At 53.0% G+C, this 17,632-nt stretch overlaps 7 protein-coding genes across 7 annotated transcripts; 3 read left to right on the plus strand and 4 right to left on the minus strand.

Annotated features, from left to right (window-relative positions):
- Positions 1-23: 23 nt before the first annotated feature.
- On the minus strand, positions 24-3,210 carry B0T26DRAFT_129945 (WD40-repeat-containing domain protein). The gene is made up of 3 exons (XM_060433354.1): positions 3,078-3,210; positions 2,901-3,013; positions 24-2,823 (listed from the first exon to the last, which is right to left on the minus strand). The coding sequence occupies exons 1-3, from the start codon at positions 3,093-3,095 to the stop codon at positions 228-230; spliced, it is 2,727 nt and encodes a 908-aa protein (XP_060300181.1). The 5' UTR covers positions 3,096-3,210; the 3' UTR covers positions 24-227.
- A 253-nt stretch (positions 3,211-3,463) lies between these two features.
- B0T26DRAFT_694089 (cell division control protein 12) lies at positions 3,464-5,475 on the plus strand. The gene is made up of 4 exons (XM_060441218.1): positions 3,464-3,767; positions 3,829-3,991; positions 4,044-4,354; positions 4,410-5,475. The coding sequence occupies exons 1-4, from the start codon at positions 3,666-3,668 to the stop codon at positions 4,986-4,988; spliced, it is 1,155 nt and encodes a 384-aa protein (XP_060300182.1). The 5' UTR covers positions 3,464-3,665; the 3' UTR covers positions 4,989-5,475.
- On the minus strand, positions 5,476-7,577 carry B0T26DRAFT_694091 (branched-chain alpha-ketoacid dehydrogenase). The gene is made up of 4 exons (XM_060441219.1): positions 7,119-7,577; positions 6,918-7,037; positions 6,556-6,838; positions 5,476-6,465 (listed from the first exon to the last, which is right to left on the minus strand). Exons 1-4 carry the CDS (start codon positions 7,286-7,288, stop codon positions 5,641-5,643), a joined length of 1,398 nt encoding a protein of 465 aa, XP_060300183.1. The 5' UTR covers positions 7,289-7,577; the 3' UTR covers positions 5,476-5,640.
- A 170-nt stretch (positions 7,578-7,747) lies between these two features.
- On the minus strand, positions 7,748-8,337 carry B0T26DRAFT_694098 (uncharacterized protein). The gene has a single exon (XM_060441220.1). It carries the CDS (start codon positions 8,246-8,248, stop codon positions 7,985-7,987), a length of 264 nt encoding a protein of 87 aa, XP_060300184.1. The 5' UTR covers positions 8,249-8,337; the 3' UTR covers positions 7,748-7,984.
- A 753-nt stretch (positions 8,338-9,090) lies between these two features.
- Positions 9,091-13,056, plus strand: B0T26DRAFT_637316 (uncharacterized protein; the record flags this gene model as incomplete). Its single annotated transcript, XM_060436914.1, has 9 exons — positions 9,091-9,262; positions 9,317-9,464; positions 9,528-9,984; positions 10,037-11,632; positions 11,687-11,835; positions 11,893-12,319; positions 12,378-12,695; positions 12,753-12,882; positions 12,944-13,056. The coding sequence occupies 9 exons, from the start codon at positions 9,091-9,093 to the stop codon at positions 13,054-13,056; spliced, it is 3,510 nt and encodes a 1,169-aa protein (XP_060300185.1).
- A 1,201-nt stretch (positions 13,057-14,257) lies between these two features.
- On the plus strand, positions 14,258-14,807 carry B0T26DRAFT_747672 (mitochondrial inner membrane translocase subunit Tim17/Tim22/Tim23/peroxisomal protein PMP24; the record flags this gene model as incomplete). The annotated part of the gene is made up of 2 exons (XM_060444873.1): positions 14,258-14,341; positions 14,460-14,807. The coding sequence occupies 2 exons, from the start codon at positions 14,258-14,260 to the stop codon at positions 14,805-14,807; spliced, it is 432 nt and encodes a 143-aa protein (XP_060300186.1).
- An 837-nt stretch (positions 14,808-15,644) lies between these two features.
- On the minus strand, positions 15,645-17,582 carry B0T26DRAFT_672012 (putative puff-specific nuclear protein Bx42; the record flags this gene model as incomplete). The annotated part of the gene is made up of 5 exons (XM_060439403.1): positions 15,645-16,573; positions 16,634-16,691; positions 16,760-16,827; positions 16,879-17,380; positions 17,442-17,582. 5 exons carry the CDS (start codon positions 17,580-17,582, stop codon positions 15,645-15,647), a joined length of 1,698 nt encoding a protein of 565 aa, XP_060300187.1.
- Positions 17,583-17,632: the final 50 nt, after the last annotated feature.

The following is a 17,632-nucleotide window of genomic DNA, read 5'->3' on the forward strand; positions in this document are numbered from 1 at the left end:
TTATTTGATCTTTTCACGTTAGGGGGCGAGAAATTCTGGTGTCTTGTGACAAATACACGTATGGAGACGCAACTTTTGCTCAGCCACGGCACGCGAGAAAGGCATGTTCGAACGGCAGATGGGAGAAACAATGACTTCGTCCAAGCAGAATCTGAAAACCAAACCGGGGGGCCGTCAAAATGGTATCAAAGTCATGTATCCGTATTTATTTTTGTTCCTTAAGTCGCTTATTCTAAGCCAATCCACTCATCCTCGTTTTCCACCACGGCGTCGCCCTTGAAGATGCCGTTCAGGTCCAGTTCCTTGGTGGACGAGGGCAGAGCCTTGACCTCGACGTCTTTCTCGTTGGTCGTCGCTGTCCACTCGAGCATTTTGGCGTTGCCCTCTCCGGGCCCCGCCTTGTCACCCCCAGCTTGGCCAAGCAGGTAGTCGACCATGTACACATTGTCATCCGCGAGCCTCCTGATATCGTCTCTCATCTTGGCCACGGCGCGAGCCACGACGCGGAGTTCAACATCAATTTTGCCTCGGTTGGCAGTCAACCATGCGCCGTGCTTGTCCACCAGCGCCTTGATCCACAGCATACAAAACTCAACGTGCGGTGACTGCTCTGTCTGAGCGGCAACGTAACGCAAGAGCCTGGCCACGTACACGGTCGGGAACTGCTCCACCACGAGCGGGATATCTGTGTATGGAATGGCCTGGAAGACGCGCTGGATTAGGCCCGCCTCGTTCAGGCGGAAAGCCATGACGAGGGCTTTGAGGTAGTCCTTCTGCTGCAGCACCGCGAGAGTCGATGCCGGGGTGATCTCCATGTTCAGGTCAAAGGGGTCGAATTGGATGGTATTGTCGAGGCTGTAAATCAATAGTCCTTCTGTAGAAGCGGCGCAGAAAGACGTCCCACTCGGTGAGAAACCCACGCTGCTTACTCTTACTTCCGCCGTTCTTTTTCTTGCCGAAGGATCGCCCCGCTTTGAGCCAGGTAGTGACCTATCTATCCGATCCTCAAGGTCAGATGCCTCGCCTTGGTCGTCAAGAAGACTAGCGGGTCCTGTTTCCGTGAGAAGTTTGCTGTTGAGGAACTCTTGAGTTCCCGAGAGCGACAGATTGACACTGGCTGTGAACTTCTTGAGAAGAACCATGGTAGTGACCGAGTACAAGCAAATGTACTTGCTGTTTCCGCCTGCAAGAAGGCAGCTCCCGTCCGTGCTGTACCGGATAGTATTGAAGCTTTTCGTTCCTGCCACGTTGGCGGCAGTTCTGCGGTCTGTGATTTTCCGCCCTCCAGAAACGTCGCGCCGACCATCCAGACCCGAAACCTGCTCAGCCTCCGACACGGCCCAGAACGACAGTTGACCGTCCAGGGTTGATATCGCTATCTGTAGAGAGTCGGGCCTGAATGCAATGTCGAGGATGTCCGACTGAAGCTGCAGGGGTTCGCTGGTTTGTGTCCGGTTGAAAATAGACCATATCCTGGCTGTCCGGTCCCAACTGCCGCTGACCAGGAGCCCACCGTCAGGCGCAAATGCAAGCGACGACACTGGCCCTTCATGTCCAGACAGCCGATCAAGAAGCTGTCCGGTCTGGACAGACCAGATGTGTATCTCGAACGAATCGATCGAGCCTGCTGCAACGATTTCGCCACTTGGGTCCACCGCCATGCACGAGAAAGATAACCGCTCTGGAGCTGTGAAAGTCCTGAAGTTCCGGTATCTAATGAGATCCCATGCTCTGATTGATCCGTCTAAACTTGACGTGAAGAGAACACTGCCTCTCTTCGCGAATTCGCAGGCTGTAACGCCGCTTGTGTGCTCGGTAAAGGTCACGATGCAGAACCCCGATTCTATATCCCACACCTTAATCTTGCCGTCGTCAGCTGTAGTGACGATGCGTTGACCGTCAGGCGAGTACACCAACGAGTTCATGGCATCGAAGTGACCTTGCTGCTTGAGGATGTAGGACTCGGACTGCCACTCCCACACAAGTAGCTGGCCGAGTTTGGATGCCCCAAAAGCTAGCCACTCTCCAGACTTGTTGATAGTGACAAAGTCAATCTCGTTTTGGGAGATGCTGAGCGTGTGGATCATGTTGAAGTCGGGCATCTCGTATAGCCCAAAGATGCCATTGGAGAAGCCTGCCACGAGCAAGTTTGACTCTGGGTGGAAATCGGCACACCGGAGTGTAGCGCTATTCTGGAGGAAATAGTGCCGGTTGACAATCCTCCACTGCAAGTCCGATTCATCGTCTTGCATTTCGTCGTCGTCTTGGTTGGGTGGGGCGACATACTGCCAGTCGAAAACGGCGCCGTCTTTGCTGACTGTATATATCGTCTCTTGGTCCTTGGAGAACCAAGCACCCATAACCCCCTGCCTATGGCCCGATAGAACTGTCGGCGTGAACCCTTCCTCTGCGTTTAGACTCCATATCCTCGCCGTAAGATCCTTGGAGGCGCTGAGGAAGAATCGCGAGTCGCTAGACCATTCAATGTGGCGAACGTCGTCGAAGTGCGACGTATGGGTATGGTGGCGCACAAAAGGTGCAAACTCGAGGCCGCCTTCGGTATTCGAATCCGGAGTTGAAGGCACATGCCAGACCTCGATTTTCCGGCCTACCCCTGCCACGAAATAACGCCCAGATGGCGAGAAAGAAAGAGCTGTCACAGCGGACTTAAAGGAAAAATGGTACAGAACAATGCGCCGTGGCACATTGGTCAAGATAGCTTGGCCATCTTCGTCAACCGAGAGGAGCAAGTTGCCCTGGGGCGTAAGACCTATCCTCGAGATGTTCTTTCGGTGAGAAAATGGGAGGGTGTAGGATTTGTTGCTGAAGACAAGGCGTTGAGTTAGCGCAAGACCGCTGTATACGATGCCGCTGCCCGGCAAGCAACCAAGAAGGCTTACTCGACAAGATTGAACACGGTCACTCTGTTGCCGACGGGGGAGAAAAGATAGGTTCCGTCTGGGCTGAACAGAAGGTTGGCCTGGCAGTAAACTGTTCCCAGTAAATTGGAGAACTAGGCGCAAAAAATAAGTAAATGTACTAGATCATATTAGATCCAAGTGCGAGAGGTCCCATACCTTGTAATCTGTCTTCATGGTCACCTCTGATCCATTTCTCAGTCGACTGCCTCGACTTTTACTTTCTCCGGCTTCGTTCGCTGCGAAGCCACTGAAGTGGACTAATACTCGAAGTAAGGTGGTATGCGACGAGATGCGCGAGGCCGTGCTCTTTCTGGCCAAAAATTCTTGAACTTTTTGGCGGGGTCGGCGAATTCTTTCTCCTTGGTTCCGACGCACTAGGATGGGACGGGACCTTTAGCGTGCCCAATTCAGCTTGGCAAGGTACCCTTGGCAGGCACCTCGGTGGAGAGCTGTCAGGGCTGGGGAAGGTGGGAAAAAAGGGGACAAGGACCCACCCATTTTCTAGCCAGTGCCCAGTTGCTCTGCTGTCGCGCCCCGTGCGTTCTCTCTGGTTTGGAAATTTGACAGCGAAATTCCCCTGAGGCACGAGCTCCCATCTCCTCATCACCGTCGCCCTTCAAACCCATCTATCTTTCTTGTGCACAGCGCGATCTTCTTTCAATTGCCCTCATCTGCCCTCCCAGCAGCGGATATCTTGCCAAGACATACGTATAGTCTTCGTTGCGATCCTTCTTCTGGCTCAAGATGGCTCCTACTGTCGAGAGTGCCTCGCCGATTGGCATTGCCAATCTGCCCAACCAGCGACACAAGATCGTCGCGAAGAGAGGCGCCGCTTTTACTATCATGGTGAGAGTCCATCGACTGCAGGGCCGTCTGCAAAAGCTCTTTCTGACCCTGACCATTTCAGGTTGCTGGCGAGTCCGGACTCGGCAAGACTACCTTCATCAACACGTTGTTCTCCACCACCATCAAGAACTACGCCGACCACAAGCGTCGGCACCAGAAGCAGGTCGACAAGACCGTTGAGATTGAGATTACCAAAGCTGAGCTAGAAGAGAAGTTCTTTAAGGGTATGACACCACCAAGGGACCTGGTTGTACAAAAGCTCTGACAAGTTCGCAGTTCGCCTGACCGTGATCGATACCCCCGGATTCGGTGACTATGTCAACAACCGTGACTCTTGGATGCCCATCATTGAGTTCCTCGACGACCAGCACGAGTCCTACATGCTCCAGGAGCAGCAGCCGCGTCGTCAGGACAAGATCGATCTCCGCGTCCACACCTGCCTGTACTTCATCCGCCCTACCGGCCACTCTCTCAAGCCGCTCGACATCGAGGTTATGAAGAGGCTGTGCTCACGCGTCAACCTCATTCCCGTCATTGCCAAAGCTGACACCCTTAGCCCGGCCGACCTGGCCAGGTTCAAGTCGAGAGTAGGTCGAGACCGGTATGATCCATGTAGCAAAAGTACGCTAACAGAGCGGCTAGATCCGTGCTACCATTGAGGCCCAAGGCATCAAGATCTACCAGCCACCAGTTGAGGAGGATGACGAGGCGGCCGCCCAGCACGCGCGGAGCCTGATGGCGGCGATGCCGTTTGCCGTCATTGGCTCGGAGAAGGATGTTAAGACCAGCGACGGACGCATCGTGAAGGGCCGCCAGTACTCGTGGGGTGTCGCCGAGGTTGAGAACGAGGACCACTGCGACTTTAAGAAGCTCCGGTCAATCCTGATCCGCACTCACATGTTGGATCTTATCCACACCACCGAGGAGCTTCACTACGAGGCCTACCGCGCGCAGCAAATGGAAACGCGCAAATTCGGCGAGGCCCGCCCGAGAAAGCTTGACAACCCTAAGTTCAAGGAGGAGGAGGAAGCCCTGCGTAAACGCTTCACCGAGCAGGTCAAGATTGAGGAGCAGCGATTCCGGCAATGGGAGCAGAAACTCATTGCCGAGCGTGATCGCCTCAACAAGGACCTCGAGCAGACTCACGCTCAGATCAAGTCGCTTGAGTCTGAGCTCGACAATTTGCAAGGTAGCGTCGCCCGTAGCCATGGCCGCCGTTAAGTCCCCATCAAACTTCGTAATGAGTCGTCTGTTGTGTCGCCATTGCTTTGGCGGCTCGGCATTTTAGCTGTTCGCTCCGCCTCAAAAGTTTATCCGGCGGGCGATGAACTGCCAGGAGTTGTTTGTTTTTCAACGGCTTTAATGGATATGCCATGCCTAGCTCCTAACGACATGGTGGCGGCAGTGATAGTGGCGGTATGTGTTGAACGGAGGTAGTGGTGTTTGGCTGGAGATCACACGTTCCTGAGGTTGGCCTTTCCTATGTTTCCTTCACCGATTATCGACACCGACGGGGAAAAAACAGTGCAAATCTCGGAGGTTCGCCAATTTCGTTCTTCGTACCTTTTTTCAGTCTTCTAGGCCTTTTTTATTTTGTCTTAGTCACGATGTAATTCAGCCCCCCCTTTCATGATACCAGATAATGAGAAAGGCTGCCACATTCAGAGAAAACGAGAAACAGCACATAGCGAGCGTCTAGACTAGCCCAATTTCTACTTGAAACTTTTGGTTTTTTATTGTTGACTATATGACATGCGGAGGTCAGGTCCCTGAGTCGAGGGCGTTCGCCGTATCCCGGGCCAGGTTACAGGAGCCCTTCTGGCTGGCAATCTGATTACTGTTGCGTTCGCGGGCCCACTCAGAAGATTGGTCTCTAGACAGCATCCATGGTGGCCCGCGTCGTCAGCTGCTCGTTCTTATTGCCCAGTTTTGATATCTGCAGGAAGACATCGACGCCATATCCCTCTAGGCTGTGCAGAGCTAGGCTGCCGGCCCAGTACTCGGCATATACCCTGCTCAGGGGTAGGCCCATTCCGAGCCGCAGGTTGGGGGGCCGACTGGAGAGGGTTGCCAGCGAGTTGCTAGGACCTAGCTCTTCTCTCTTGACAGTGCGGCTTTTGCCGCTTTGATCTGCCTCTAGTTGGAGCTCCTGCATGGTCGCAGCCATCTTGGGCACCTGTCCTAGGTTCGCCAGAAGCTGCTCGCTTGCCGGGCCCTTGCTGAAGGACCACAGGTAGGGCAAGATATCGCGGGGGATCCCGCCACCCTTGTCCGAAATGCGGATAATGACGTTCTGCGGGCTTTCACAGATGGTAATCTCGACGGGCGGCGGCGGTGCGTTTTGCGGGTTCGAGCCCCGGTCGCTGTCCCGCTGGTGCTTCTCCACCACCCCCTGGACCGCGTTGCGTAGCAGCTCGCCAATGATGTACTCGAGGTGGCTAAGGATGAAGGGGAAGTTGGCGTCGAGATGGCCGTCGATTTTAATCTCGGGGACGGCAACATCTGGACCATACGCCCCCCTCGCGATCTTTTGCGTCATCTTACCGCAGCGTTCAATGACCTCCTTGGCCACGCACTTCAGAAACACCTCTCCAATAAACTCGGACTCTGACAATTTTGCGCCGGGCGAGAACCATGGTGCGTGAAAGGTATCTGTCAGCGCAAGATGCTGCTCGGCTATGACTCGACGGGAAATACGCTGCGTGTTTTGAACCGGTTAGTAGCGAAAAGAACTAGTTGTGATTCGAGATCAAGATTCCAAGGGCGGGGGATGGGCAGGCAGTATTACAGCTCTCAGGATGGTGTTCATAAACTTGTCTAGGTCGTCGGCCGCCATCAGGCCAGTGCACTCCAGGATGCCCCGGGCCAGCTTCGGTATGACCGTGAGATGGGCCTTGAGCATGGTGCGAATCGTCTCGCAGAACCTATCATTGTCTTCTAGCGTCTTGATCTCCTTCACTTTTCGGAAAGTGTCGAAGGCAGTGTAGTACAGGTCATACACCTCGTTAATGTGAGCGTTTGTGACAACAACATAGGGCAGTCGCTGCATGTCTCGAATACGGTGGGCGAGCCTGAGAAGCGGAGGCAGAACAATGTCAGCACAAGCCCCCTTCCCTCGTGTATACACACAGGCGACAGAAATGAACTTGCCTAGTGGGCAACTCGGTCCGCACGTAATTGGCAGAGTTCATGAGTCTCGATTCGGTGAGGGAGCGCCCGAACACCATGAGCTGCCGCAGGCTGATAGGCCGGGCTTCTTTGGCAACCCATCTGTGCAGTTATTTAGGTGGTGAGTGTGGAAACATGAAGCCTTGACAGTTTAGGTAGTTGGATTTGGGGGGGGGGGCATACTCGTCCAAGACAGAGACTGGACGCCATTTAGGGCTTTGGCTGTGCGAGGAGAATCGCATCTCACGCCGCCGATCCTGGAGCAGCTGCCCGCGTGCCACCATGCCCAGCTCTCCCGCTCGCTTCATCAGCCGAACGGACGCCGTAGCATTGTGCAGCGAGAATCGCGGCATGCCGCCGGTGCCATGCGAGAAGGTCGGTCGTTTTTTCTTGCGATAGGTTACAGCAAAGAGGCGTCGATAGCTCCAGCTAGGCAGGTTAGGTTGTTGGGAGACTCCAACTACCCACCTAAGTCTACCTTAGGTATGTAGGTAAGGTCGGTTCGTGTTTAAGAACCACAAGGCCAAAGCAGTGGGACACTGCTGCTAGTTCTCAGCTTCGGTGCCCTGCTTTGGGCGCGCTGAGAAATCGCCCATTGTCGTCCATCCACCTGGCAGCTTTTCAAAGCACAATGGCCTGCTGTGTTGCGCATCTGGATACCTACCCCACACTAACCTAAGCTCAGTCTCCACTCGAGCATGAAGGGAGGGGGGCGGGGGGAGGGGGGCGATGATACTACAGTACGAGGACTGAGGCTCTACGTACTGTATACGTGTATGGAATTCTTGCCTCTCACGTTATTACAGCACCACGCACTGCCCTGAGTTGGTACCGGATTTCTGAAAAGAAGTATAATATCTAGAAGAGATTGGCCATATAATTATATTCTCGTTGCTGAAAATTATTTAGATTAAACATTGGCCTGTAGTACCTAAGGTTAGTAGACCCAGAGGTGTAGCTGAGAGGTAATCACTTGTGCTAGCCTTGGCAATGATGAGTTTCGGCCTGCCTTCGACGGAACTTTCGTTAATGAAGACGGGAGGCTGTCATTAGACCACTAGAAAACATTTGTATATATATGTATATCTTAGTTCTCGTATGAAAATGTAAACTGAGATTCCATACTGTCTAGAACACCAGCAGTTGCGGGACAAATTGTGAGGCGTCAGAGCTGAAATGGTAGAGTGGCAGGATGAGACAGACCTGATGATCAGCCTACCCAGCAAACACCAAAGGATGAAGGCGAAACCCCAGCATAAGACTCTACGACTAGGGCATACCATACCCGGCACTATAATTATATGCACAAACATAACACATGGAAGCCTGCTCGGGCTTCTACCTAGCGGGATCGAAAAGGGGATGATTGTTCCACAGCCTTGGCTGCTGGGGGAGGTTTGCTTGAGGCATGATGAATGTGGGGCCGTGTTGGTGGACTGTGGTTGAATAGCAGGCGGCCAGCGCCCCACGTCATTGGAGGGGCCCAGGGAAAGGCCAGCCATGTCGTATAGTAGCGAGAGTTGATAAGCGGTACATAACAGAGGCTAAATTTGCCCTTATCCGGCTGCTTGCGGGAGGCTGCAGTAGGTACCCGCTGACAATCCAAGCCTCCAAGGTACATGTCTTCAGTGAAAAGTAGGCTCGAAAGCCGCGCTGCGCCTCAGGGAACACCCACCTTGCTCGTGGCTGGTGGTCTCCTTCTGCACCGATTCTCGACAGACCTCACCGTTGCTGTCCCAGTACTGTTTGCGGTTCATCTTTCCTTGCTTCAAGAGGCTGCTCACTACATCGCATTGCTGTCCTGCACGTTTTCAAGACAGCCTTTGCCAAATCGTGCACAGGCTCGAGACACGGCACCTGATCTTCCCTTGTCAAGAGGGCAGGAGCTGTCGAAACCTAGCCGCCGGAACCCACGCCTTCCTGACCGAGTCCCCGTCTGTTGGTGAACATGGTAAGTCCACTTTGCTCTGCTGTCGCTCGCGTAACCCCCGAACTTCCTATTTATCACTCTATTCCCTTGCGATTCGTGTCTCGGCCCTACCGACTATTGCTCCCTACCGACTATTGCTCAACATAATCTCGCTGTGCTGATTCTTTGAGTCGCAACATGGAGGGGCGCGGCGACCTTTCAACCCCGCCAGCCAAGCAGTTCTGTATGCTAACTTTCTACGAGGACGCCAACAATCCCGAGGCGGCCTCGCCAAACGCCATGGCGGTAGACCCCCCAGAGGAACACATTGTCGAGCCGAACGGCACTGAGACCGGCGATGTCGCCATTATCACCCCCGATAGCACCGAGAACGCTACCGTTATGCTCGCTAACGACTGTATATCAACCCCTTCGAACCACTCGCTATTCTTCCACGCTGACCTCCGTGTAGTTGTTGCTATGAAGGACCACGTTCTCCCGCCACTGGTTGAAGAGCCTCACGTTCTAGAAGACCAGATTTTCACGTGGGAAGTTGTGAGCTGGGCGAACATGACCAAGAAGGAGCATGGCCCAGCTTTCCAGGCCGGTGGCTTTCCATGGTAAGTCGAGATGATCCCGACGCCATTCTTATTTTCAGGAGCTAGTTGCTAATGCTGTTCAAGGCGGATACTACTGTTCCCTTTCGGTAACAATGTCGACCAGTGTTCCATCTACCTCGAGCATGGCTTCAATAACAACGAGGTTCCAGAAGACTGGAGCTGCTGTGTGCAGTTTGCGCTCGTTCTCTGGAATCCAAACGATCCTTCCATATTCTACCACCACTCGGCCCACCATCGGTTCACCAAGGAGGAAAGCGATTGGGGATTTACACGATTTCTAGAGAGGCGTAAGATGTACGCCCCATGGGAGAATTCAGAGAGGCCTCTCGTCGAGAATGAGTGCGCAAACATCACCGCGTATGTACGAGTGGTTGAGGACGAGACGGGTGTCTTGTGGCACAACTTCAACAACTACGATTCTAAAAGGGAGACGGGGTTTGTCGGCCTTAAGAACCAAGGCGCAACCTGCTACTTGAATTCGCTTTTGCAGTCGCTCTACTTCACCAACGCGTTCCGCAAAGTAATTCTCGTCTTTTCCCACTTGTCGCGTGATCCAGGGCTAACATATACAGGCTATCTACCAAATTCCTACACAATTACAAGAGGAGAGTATGAACAACAGCGCGTACACCTTGCAACGGCTTTTCTACCAACTCCAGACCTCCAATACGGCTGTAGGAACAGCCGAGCTAACCAAGTCCTTCGGTTGGGAGACACGCCACATCTTTGAGCAGCAGGATGTGCAAGAACTGTCCCGGAAACTCATGGAGCGAATGGAGGAAAAGATGAAGAATACAGAGAACGAGAAGGTGCTGGCACAAATGTTCAGCGGCAAAATAAAGACGTACATCTCCTGCATCAACGTCCCCTACGAATCGAGCCGCGTGGAGGACTTTTGGGATGTCCAACTCAACGTTAGCGGGAACAAGAACTTGCTGGAAAGCTTACAAGACTACATACAGGTTGAAAAGCTAGACGGGGAGAACCAGTACTTTGCCGGCGAGCAATATAAGCTGCAAGATGCCAACAAAGGCGTCATCTTCCAGAGCTTCCCAGACGTTCTACACCTTCAGCTCAAACGGTTCGAATATGACATCCAACGCGACACAATGATGAAGATCAACGACAGGTATGAGTTCCCAGAAGAGTTCGATGCTGCACCGTACCTGGACAAGGAAGCAGACAAGACGGAAGCTTGGGGATACCAGCTCCACGGTGTGCTAGTTCATAGCGGAGACCTTAACGCAGGCCACTACTATGCCTTTCTTAAGCCTAACAAAGATGGCTGGTGGTACAAGTATGACGACGACAAAGTCACCAAGGCAACGAGACGAGAGGTTCTGGAAGAGAACTTTGGAGGCCCGTTCAAGACACCAAACGGGCCCACTCGGACGCCTAGCCAAAAGAAGACGCCCACTATGCGACCTAATAGCGCATACATGTTAGTCTACATTCGGAAATCGAAACTCGACAAGGTTCTCTGCCCTGTCACGGCGGAAGACACTCCTCAGCATCTCCAGCAAAGATTTGAGGAGGAAGTCGCTGCCCGCGAAGCTAGACGTAAGGAACGAGAGGAACAGCATCTGTACCTAGGAATAAAGGTCATCACCGAGGCGACATTCCAGCAGCACAGCGGAACAGACCTCACAAGTTTTGACGCAAACCCGGAGCAGGACCCTGCAGCACCCCGGTTCTATCGCCAACTCCGAAATTCGACTATGCAAGAGCTGGTGGATACCATCGGAGAAGATACTGGACTGGATCCGAGACGTATACGGCTCTGGATCATGGTAAACCGGCAGAATAAGACGATCCGTCCTGATCAGCCAGTGATGGATCTGCGCCCAACCGTTGAGGACACTTTTAACAGAGCTACCGCTCACCGTGATCAAGCTTTGCGAGTCTGGGTTGAGGTTGCCGAGGACATCAACGCAGACGGGGAAGCCGTATGGCCGACATACCGAGGGCAGGAAAATGGCGTCATTGTGAAGAACGACCTCATCCTCTTGTTCCTGAAGTGGTTCGACGTCGAATCTCAAACTCTAAAGGGGGTCGGTCACACCTATATCAGCAAGGAAAAGAAGGTAGAGGAGCTCGTTCCTATCATCATAACGAAGATGGGATGGAGGGATAAGCTATCTAGCGATGAGAAGATTCAGCTTTGGGAAGTAAGTTCACCTGAATTCTCTCGGAAGACCGAACATATGCTGAATCCTATCTAGGAAATCAAGCCAAACATGATCGAGGGTCTTAAGGCGAAGCAGACGCTCAAGGCTGCGGAGCTTCAAGACGGAGATATCGTTTGCTTCCAGCGAATGCACGAAAAGAAATCCAGGCTTGGGCTTGGAGAATCTAAGCCCGCAGAGGAAGCGTAAGTCGTCTATTCTTCAAATCAGAAGCCACTGCTAACAACTTGTCCGTATAGAAGCAAAGTATCAGACCGATTCGACGACGCTCGAGAATACTATGATTTCTTGCTAAACAAGAAGACGGTTAAGTTCCACGCCCATCCTCAGAAATGCGATCCTCAGCAGTTCCCGTCATTCGAGATGGTTTTGAACTCAAAGATGAGTTACGACAAACTGGCCGAGAAGATTGGTGATAGGTTAGAGGTTGATCCGACCCATCTGCGTTTCTACACGGTCAACGCCAGTTCGTACAACCCGAGGACCGCAATCAAGCGTGGACCAAACCAAACGCTGCTCAGCATTCTCAATCCCACCGGCTATGGTCAGTTGAATATGAATCAGCGACCCGACGCTTTGTTCTTCGAGGTGTTGGACATGAGTCTTGCCGAGTTAGACACCAAGAAGAGCATAAAGATTACGTGGCTCAGCGAAGGCATTTCGAAAGAGGTAAGATAGCCCTGCAATACGTCTAGTCACATTACATGATACTAACTTGGTATTTTAGGACCAATACGACGTCCTTGTAACTAAGAGCGGTCAAGTAGAAGACCTGATTGCGGCCCTTATCAAGAAGGCGAAGCTGGAGAGTGAAGAGGAGGGTGGGAGAATTCGCGTCTACGAGACAAGCAACCACCGGTTCTTCAAAGAGCTTGAGAGAGCTTACCCCGTCATCAGTATCAACGACTACACAGCAGTTGTTGCCGAACGGATACCTGAAGAGGAACTTGAAGTGAAGGACAACACCCAGTTCATTTCGGTCTTCCACTTCCACGGTGAGCCCAGCAGGGCTCACGGGATGCCTTTCCGGTTCCTGCTCAAAGAGGTGAGTGGTGCCTTCTCATCTAACTTGTGAAGCTTCCTGTTCTAATTGTGTGTACAGAACGAAACATTTGCCGAGAGCAAGAAGCGACTGGAGAAGCGGACTGGTCTGAAGGGCAAGAGCTTTGAGAAAATCAAGTTCGCAGTGGTCAGAAGATCACAATACTCGAGACCGCAGTACTTAAACGATGGTAAGCAGTGCCTTAATACTTGAAAGGTTTTAGAGGGTTTAGAAGCTAACATATGCGGTAGACGATGTGTTGTGGGACGTGGCTGCTAACGAGGACGACTTCCTCGGCCTTAATCACCCTGATCGGACGAGGTCATTGCGGAACGGTGTTAGCGACTTGTTCCTCAAAGGCTAGACATGCGTTGAGCGTGGGTTTTCGGGGCTCTAGATAGGTGGTGTTATCCTGCGTGTGCGCTCTGTGTCTTGAGAGTTGGCCGAACTCTTGTTCTCAAAAAGACAAAACAGGCGAAGAGGGAGTCGGTAGGAGGCTTCTGCTTTTAATGCTTGTTATATGCACGCAGGGATCTCTACCATATCATAGAGGGAGTACATCGTCCATAGGGGCAGGATCATGGATAACAGTTAGCGAGCGACAGCTTTTTTTTGGGGCATATTACCTGCCGGAAGCGATATGGATTGGTATTTGCGGCTGCAGAGCTGTCTGCCAATGTGCTGAGCAATAGGGAATAGAATTAATGCTGCTTGATAGGTACTCTGTATATCAATTTAGGGAATCTTGTTGGCGTGCTTGTAGCATGGTTGTATGCCGAAGTTTTATAAGTACATTAGGTACTATAATTTCTGACTGAACAAAGGCAGCTCTTATGTAAGTTGGTGGCTACTGTACCTGTGGCAGTCTCGACGCTCTCCAAACTTTGGTGCATAAAGAACCTCGGTACTACGTGGCATCCAATATCCTAAGAGTATAAATTAGACGGCCTTTAAAATATTTCCTACTAGTTGATAACTGTTATATAGACATTTTGAGCATTTCGTGAGAGTTTGGAGTTAAAGTCAACCAAATACATGCTAACAGAACATGAAGGCCTAATTGGTTCTAGCTGCAGTGGCTCTTTTTACTGACTGTAATTACCCGCTCAGGCGGCGAGGCGGGGACTTGTGGGAGAAAATGTAACGGCGGAACCGGAACCATTCTGAAAAGTTTGGCGGTGAATGCTGGCAGAAATTATCGTCGATAAGATTCACGGCTGGCTGGCTCTCTTTGTTGGGATTGGATAGCGATCAAGAAAGGCGACGACGGCGATCCATCTCCCATCTTTGTGACGGCGACGACGACGACGACGACGGCAGAAAAGATCTCTCACCTTCGAGAGCGACGGGCCCGAGCGCGCGAGTATTGACATCACCACCCACCCGCCAACTGCCGCTACGATGAACTTCCCTGGTGCGGGTGCTCTGGGAGGTGCCTCCCCGGGTGGGCAGCTCGGTGCCGGCGACCCGAATATGAAATGGGTTCGTTACTTAGCTACCAGTTAGCCTGAAGGGCGTTTTACTGACATCTCTTTATTTGCGTGCCGTGCTAGTTAACGAATGCCATGGAGTCATGCTATGTCAAGACGGCCATGAGCGGTGTCGCAGGGTTCGGGCTGGGCGGACTGTTTGGAATGTTTATGGCATCTGTATGTCCTTTGCTCCTCTTTCCTTTACATCTCATCTCTATTCCTATAAATTTTGGACTGTCTCCCCCAGACCCAGACACAGGACAGACATGCTAATACCCCTTTCCTTGTCGGGCAGATGGCCTACGACACGCCGTACCACACGGCGGGGGCTGCGGTGTCGCCGATCAGCTCGATGCCGTGGCGGCAGCAGCTGTCGACGGGGTTCAGGGACATGGGCAAGCGGTCGTACAGCACGGCTAAGAACTTCGGCAAGGTCGGCGCGCTGTTCAGCGGCGTCGAGTGCGGCATCGAGGGGCTGCGCGCCAAGAACGACATGGGCAACGGCATCGCCGCCGGCTGCTTCACGGGCGCCATCCTCGCCCGCAACGCCGGGCCCCAGGCCGCCGCCGTCGGCTGCGCGGGGTTCGCCGCCTTCAGCGCCGCCATCGACGCCTGGATGCGCATGCCCAAGGACGAAGACTGATTGAGTCCAGTCCTAGTTGTTATGAGGAGGGAAGGTTTAACGATTCCTCGTGTATGAAAGAAATGGAGGGGGGTTGTATAACACGCGAGACGAGGAAAAAAGAAACTCTTTCCCACCGGCAAGCCAACACCATAGGCCTGCATAATCGGCGGGGAGAGGAAAGGGGTTCTCTCTGGCTAGGCGAGAGAGAGAGAGAAGCGAAACATGCATTGCATTGGCGTTTTTGGCGAGGGGTCTGATTTGATTTGCACATATATCTATACTTGTTCATATAAACACGCCGGCAGGAGACTCGAGGGACGGTGGCCATACTCTTTTTTTTCTTGTTGGCATACACATTTAGAAAATAGAATGGAGGCGGTCTGTCAGGGTCGGGATATAAAGGGTGTCTACCTACCTTGGGTAGTCTTTAGCGTCTGGTCTGCTAGTCTGTATGTACATACTCTACTAATCACTCACTTATAGCTAGCTACCTTACCTATCTGCCAGAAAGGAGAAGAAGGGTACAGGGAATCTCCACACAGTTTGCTCTCTTATCATGAAAGCTTCTCCATAGCCGCGCAACTTTGGCGTGCAGCGGTATTCTGTTGACAGCTTCCAATATTTTCCCCCCGGAATTTAGATACGGGAGGTTGCACGCTTAAACTAACGCTCCTAGTGTTGGGAACAGTCTAGTCTAGACGGAATCCCCCAGGTCTGTTCGTTTTCCTTGGACATCAAGAAACGGCCCCCGGAGTAAAAACGCAATAAAACCAGAGCCAACGTGCCAATCCTGAGAATTACATATATATATGGACAATCGGGTCCGACCCGGCCAACCCCATCAGCCACCTTCCTTCAGTCGTCATCTTCGTCATCCACCCGGGACCGTTTCGGTTGTCGGTCATCCTCGTCTTGAAGCCCAAAGCCGCGCTTGGACGTTGAGCTCTGCTGGACCTCGGACAGGAACTTGTCGACATTGAAAGGGTCCGCCGCAGCGACATCCTTCTCAAACTGGACAGGCCCCTCGCGCGCCTCGACCTCCTCGGTGCCCTTGAAGGTACCCCGGCCGAGAGCCTCGCCGAACCTGTTTGACTTTTGAATCTTTGACAGCTCTTGGTCGCCGTCGGCCTCATCGTCTTCCTCAGCGTTCGCACGTGGTCTGTAGATGCTGCTGATGGCGTCCTGGGCGGCGAAAAGTGGCTTGTCGTAGGGGTTGTCCTCGTTGAAGCCGCTATCGAATCCGCTCGACTGGTTGAAAAGACGCGAGTCGTACATGCCTTCGGCGGACTGGGTCGGCTTGGCTAGACCGAGGGCAATCTTCTCCGAAATGTCACGGTTCATTTCCCGAGCCATGACCTGTGCTCTTCTCTCTGCACCCATGCGTGACTGGCGGAGTTTCCGCTCGTCCTCGCGCTGCCGCTCTTTGCGAGCGTTTACTCTCTCTTGCTCTGAACCGTCGCTGTCTGAGCCCGACTCGGACCCACTGTATGATCGTGATCGCGATCGCCTTCCGCCGCCTGCTCTCTCAGCGCGAGCGGCCTGTGCTAGTTGGCGGAGATTCTCTTCTTTCTGCGCCTTCTCCTTCTCTGCCAACCTCTGCTGCATCATAGCCCTCTGTCGAACCTCCTCTCTGGCATGCCGGTCGGCCATAAATAGGGCCTCTGAGAACTGGGCGAACTTGTCATTGATCTGAACGTCTTGCAGTCCACGACCGTCGGCTGCCAGTCTCTTGTCCAGAGGCACTGTGAAGCCTTTCGAGTTTTTCCACAGCGAGACAGGAGGTGCTAAATTCGTAGGCCATAAGCAGTTGCTCCTCACATTAGAAGAATTACGGGGTAACTCACGAATCTTCCACGCCTCTTGGTCTTCTGCTGTCAGTTTTCTTGGCGGGGAATGCATGACCTAGGGATATAGATTAGCAAGTCGTATTCTCTGAAATTCACAAATGTTTCGGCGTATGATGTACATACCGGTGGGGGGGGGGTCGGAGGCCCTCTTGGAATTTTCTTGTGCTTGAACTTCGGTGGTTCCATAGGGTCTAAAATTAGTTAGCCAGGTGAAAACAAAACAGCAATCAACATGGACGTACCTTTCTGGCGCTCGATAATCTTCATGATGCGGTCCTGCTTCTTGGTATTATCCCCCATCTGCGCCGAGGGCGTATAACGAACAAAGGTCGGCTCTCTCCGTCCGCCAACATTCAGAGTCTTGGGCTTCTGCGCGGCGACGGCACCGCTCACCAAAGTCGCCAGCGCGTTTCTCGTCCGTTCTGCCGTGGCCTCCACTTCCTCGCGACTCGGTCGGGAGAGGTCAAGGTCGCCTGCTTCGGCCCGCTGCCGGAGCGGGATGAGATCCTTGAATGACGTGTGGATGATCCTGTTCTTGTCGTGGCCCTGGCGCGCGATCGCGCTGTAGTCGACCTTGCCTTCACCATCGACTTGGACGACTAGTGCATTCGACGAGGTCGCGCCCTTCTTTCCCCAGACATACTGAGCGACGTGGATCTCGGGAAACGCGCCGCCATCGCCAAAGTCCTCGGGGGCGCGGGGACGCCAACCTGCTCTGTTCGGATACGGCGGCGGGCCAGACCTCTGGAAGTCACCAAATTAGTCACTGTCCCGGTGCACAGGCAATCGCAAAATCGTAACTGACCTTTAAGACGACTCGGGTCTCATCGAGCTGCCCCGGGCCGACAATCCTAGGGCCTCGCTGTTGCGTCTTTTGCTCTTCATATTCCGAGTTGTACTGGGGCTTTGGCAGAGACCGCGCAAGGCCGGCCGCTATCGAGGTCATGGTTGCCGTCGATTGATTTGCGCACGAAGATGCAGTGTTGGGGTTGAAGG

The sequence above is a fragment of the Lasiosphaeria miniovina genome (assembly GCF_030549165.1).
Source record: "Lasiosphaeria miniovina strain SMH2392-1A chromosome Unknown B0T26scaffold_2, whole genome shotgun sequence".
Classification (NCBI taxonomy): Eukaryota; Fungi; Ascomycota; class Sordariomycetes; order Sordariales; family Lasiosphaeriaceae; genus Lasiosphaeria; species Lasiosphaeria miniovina.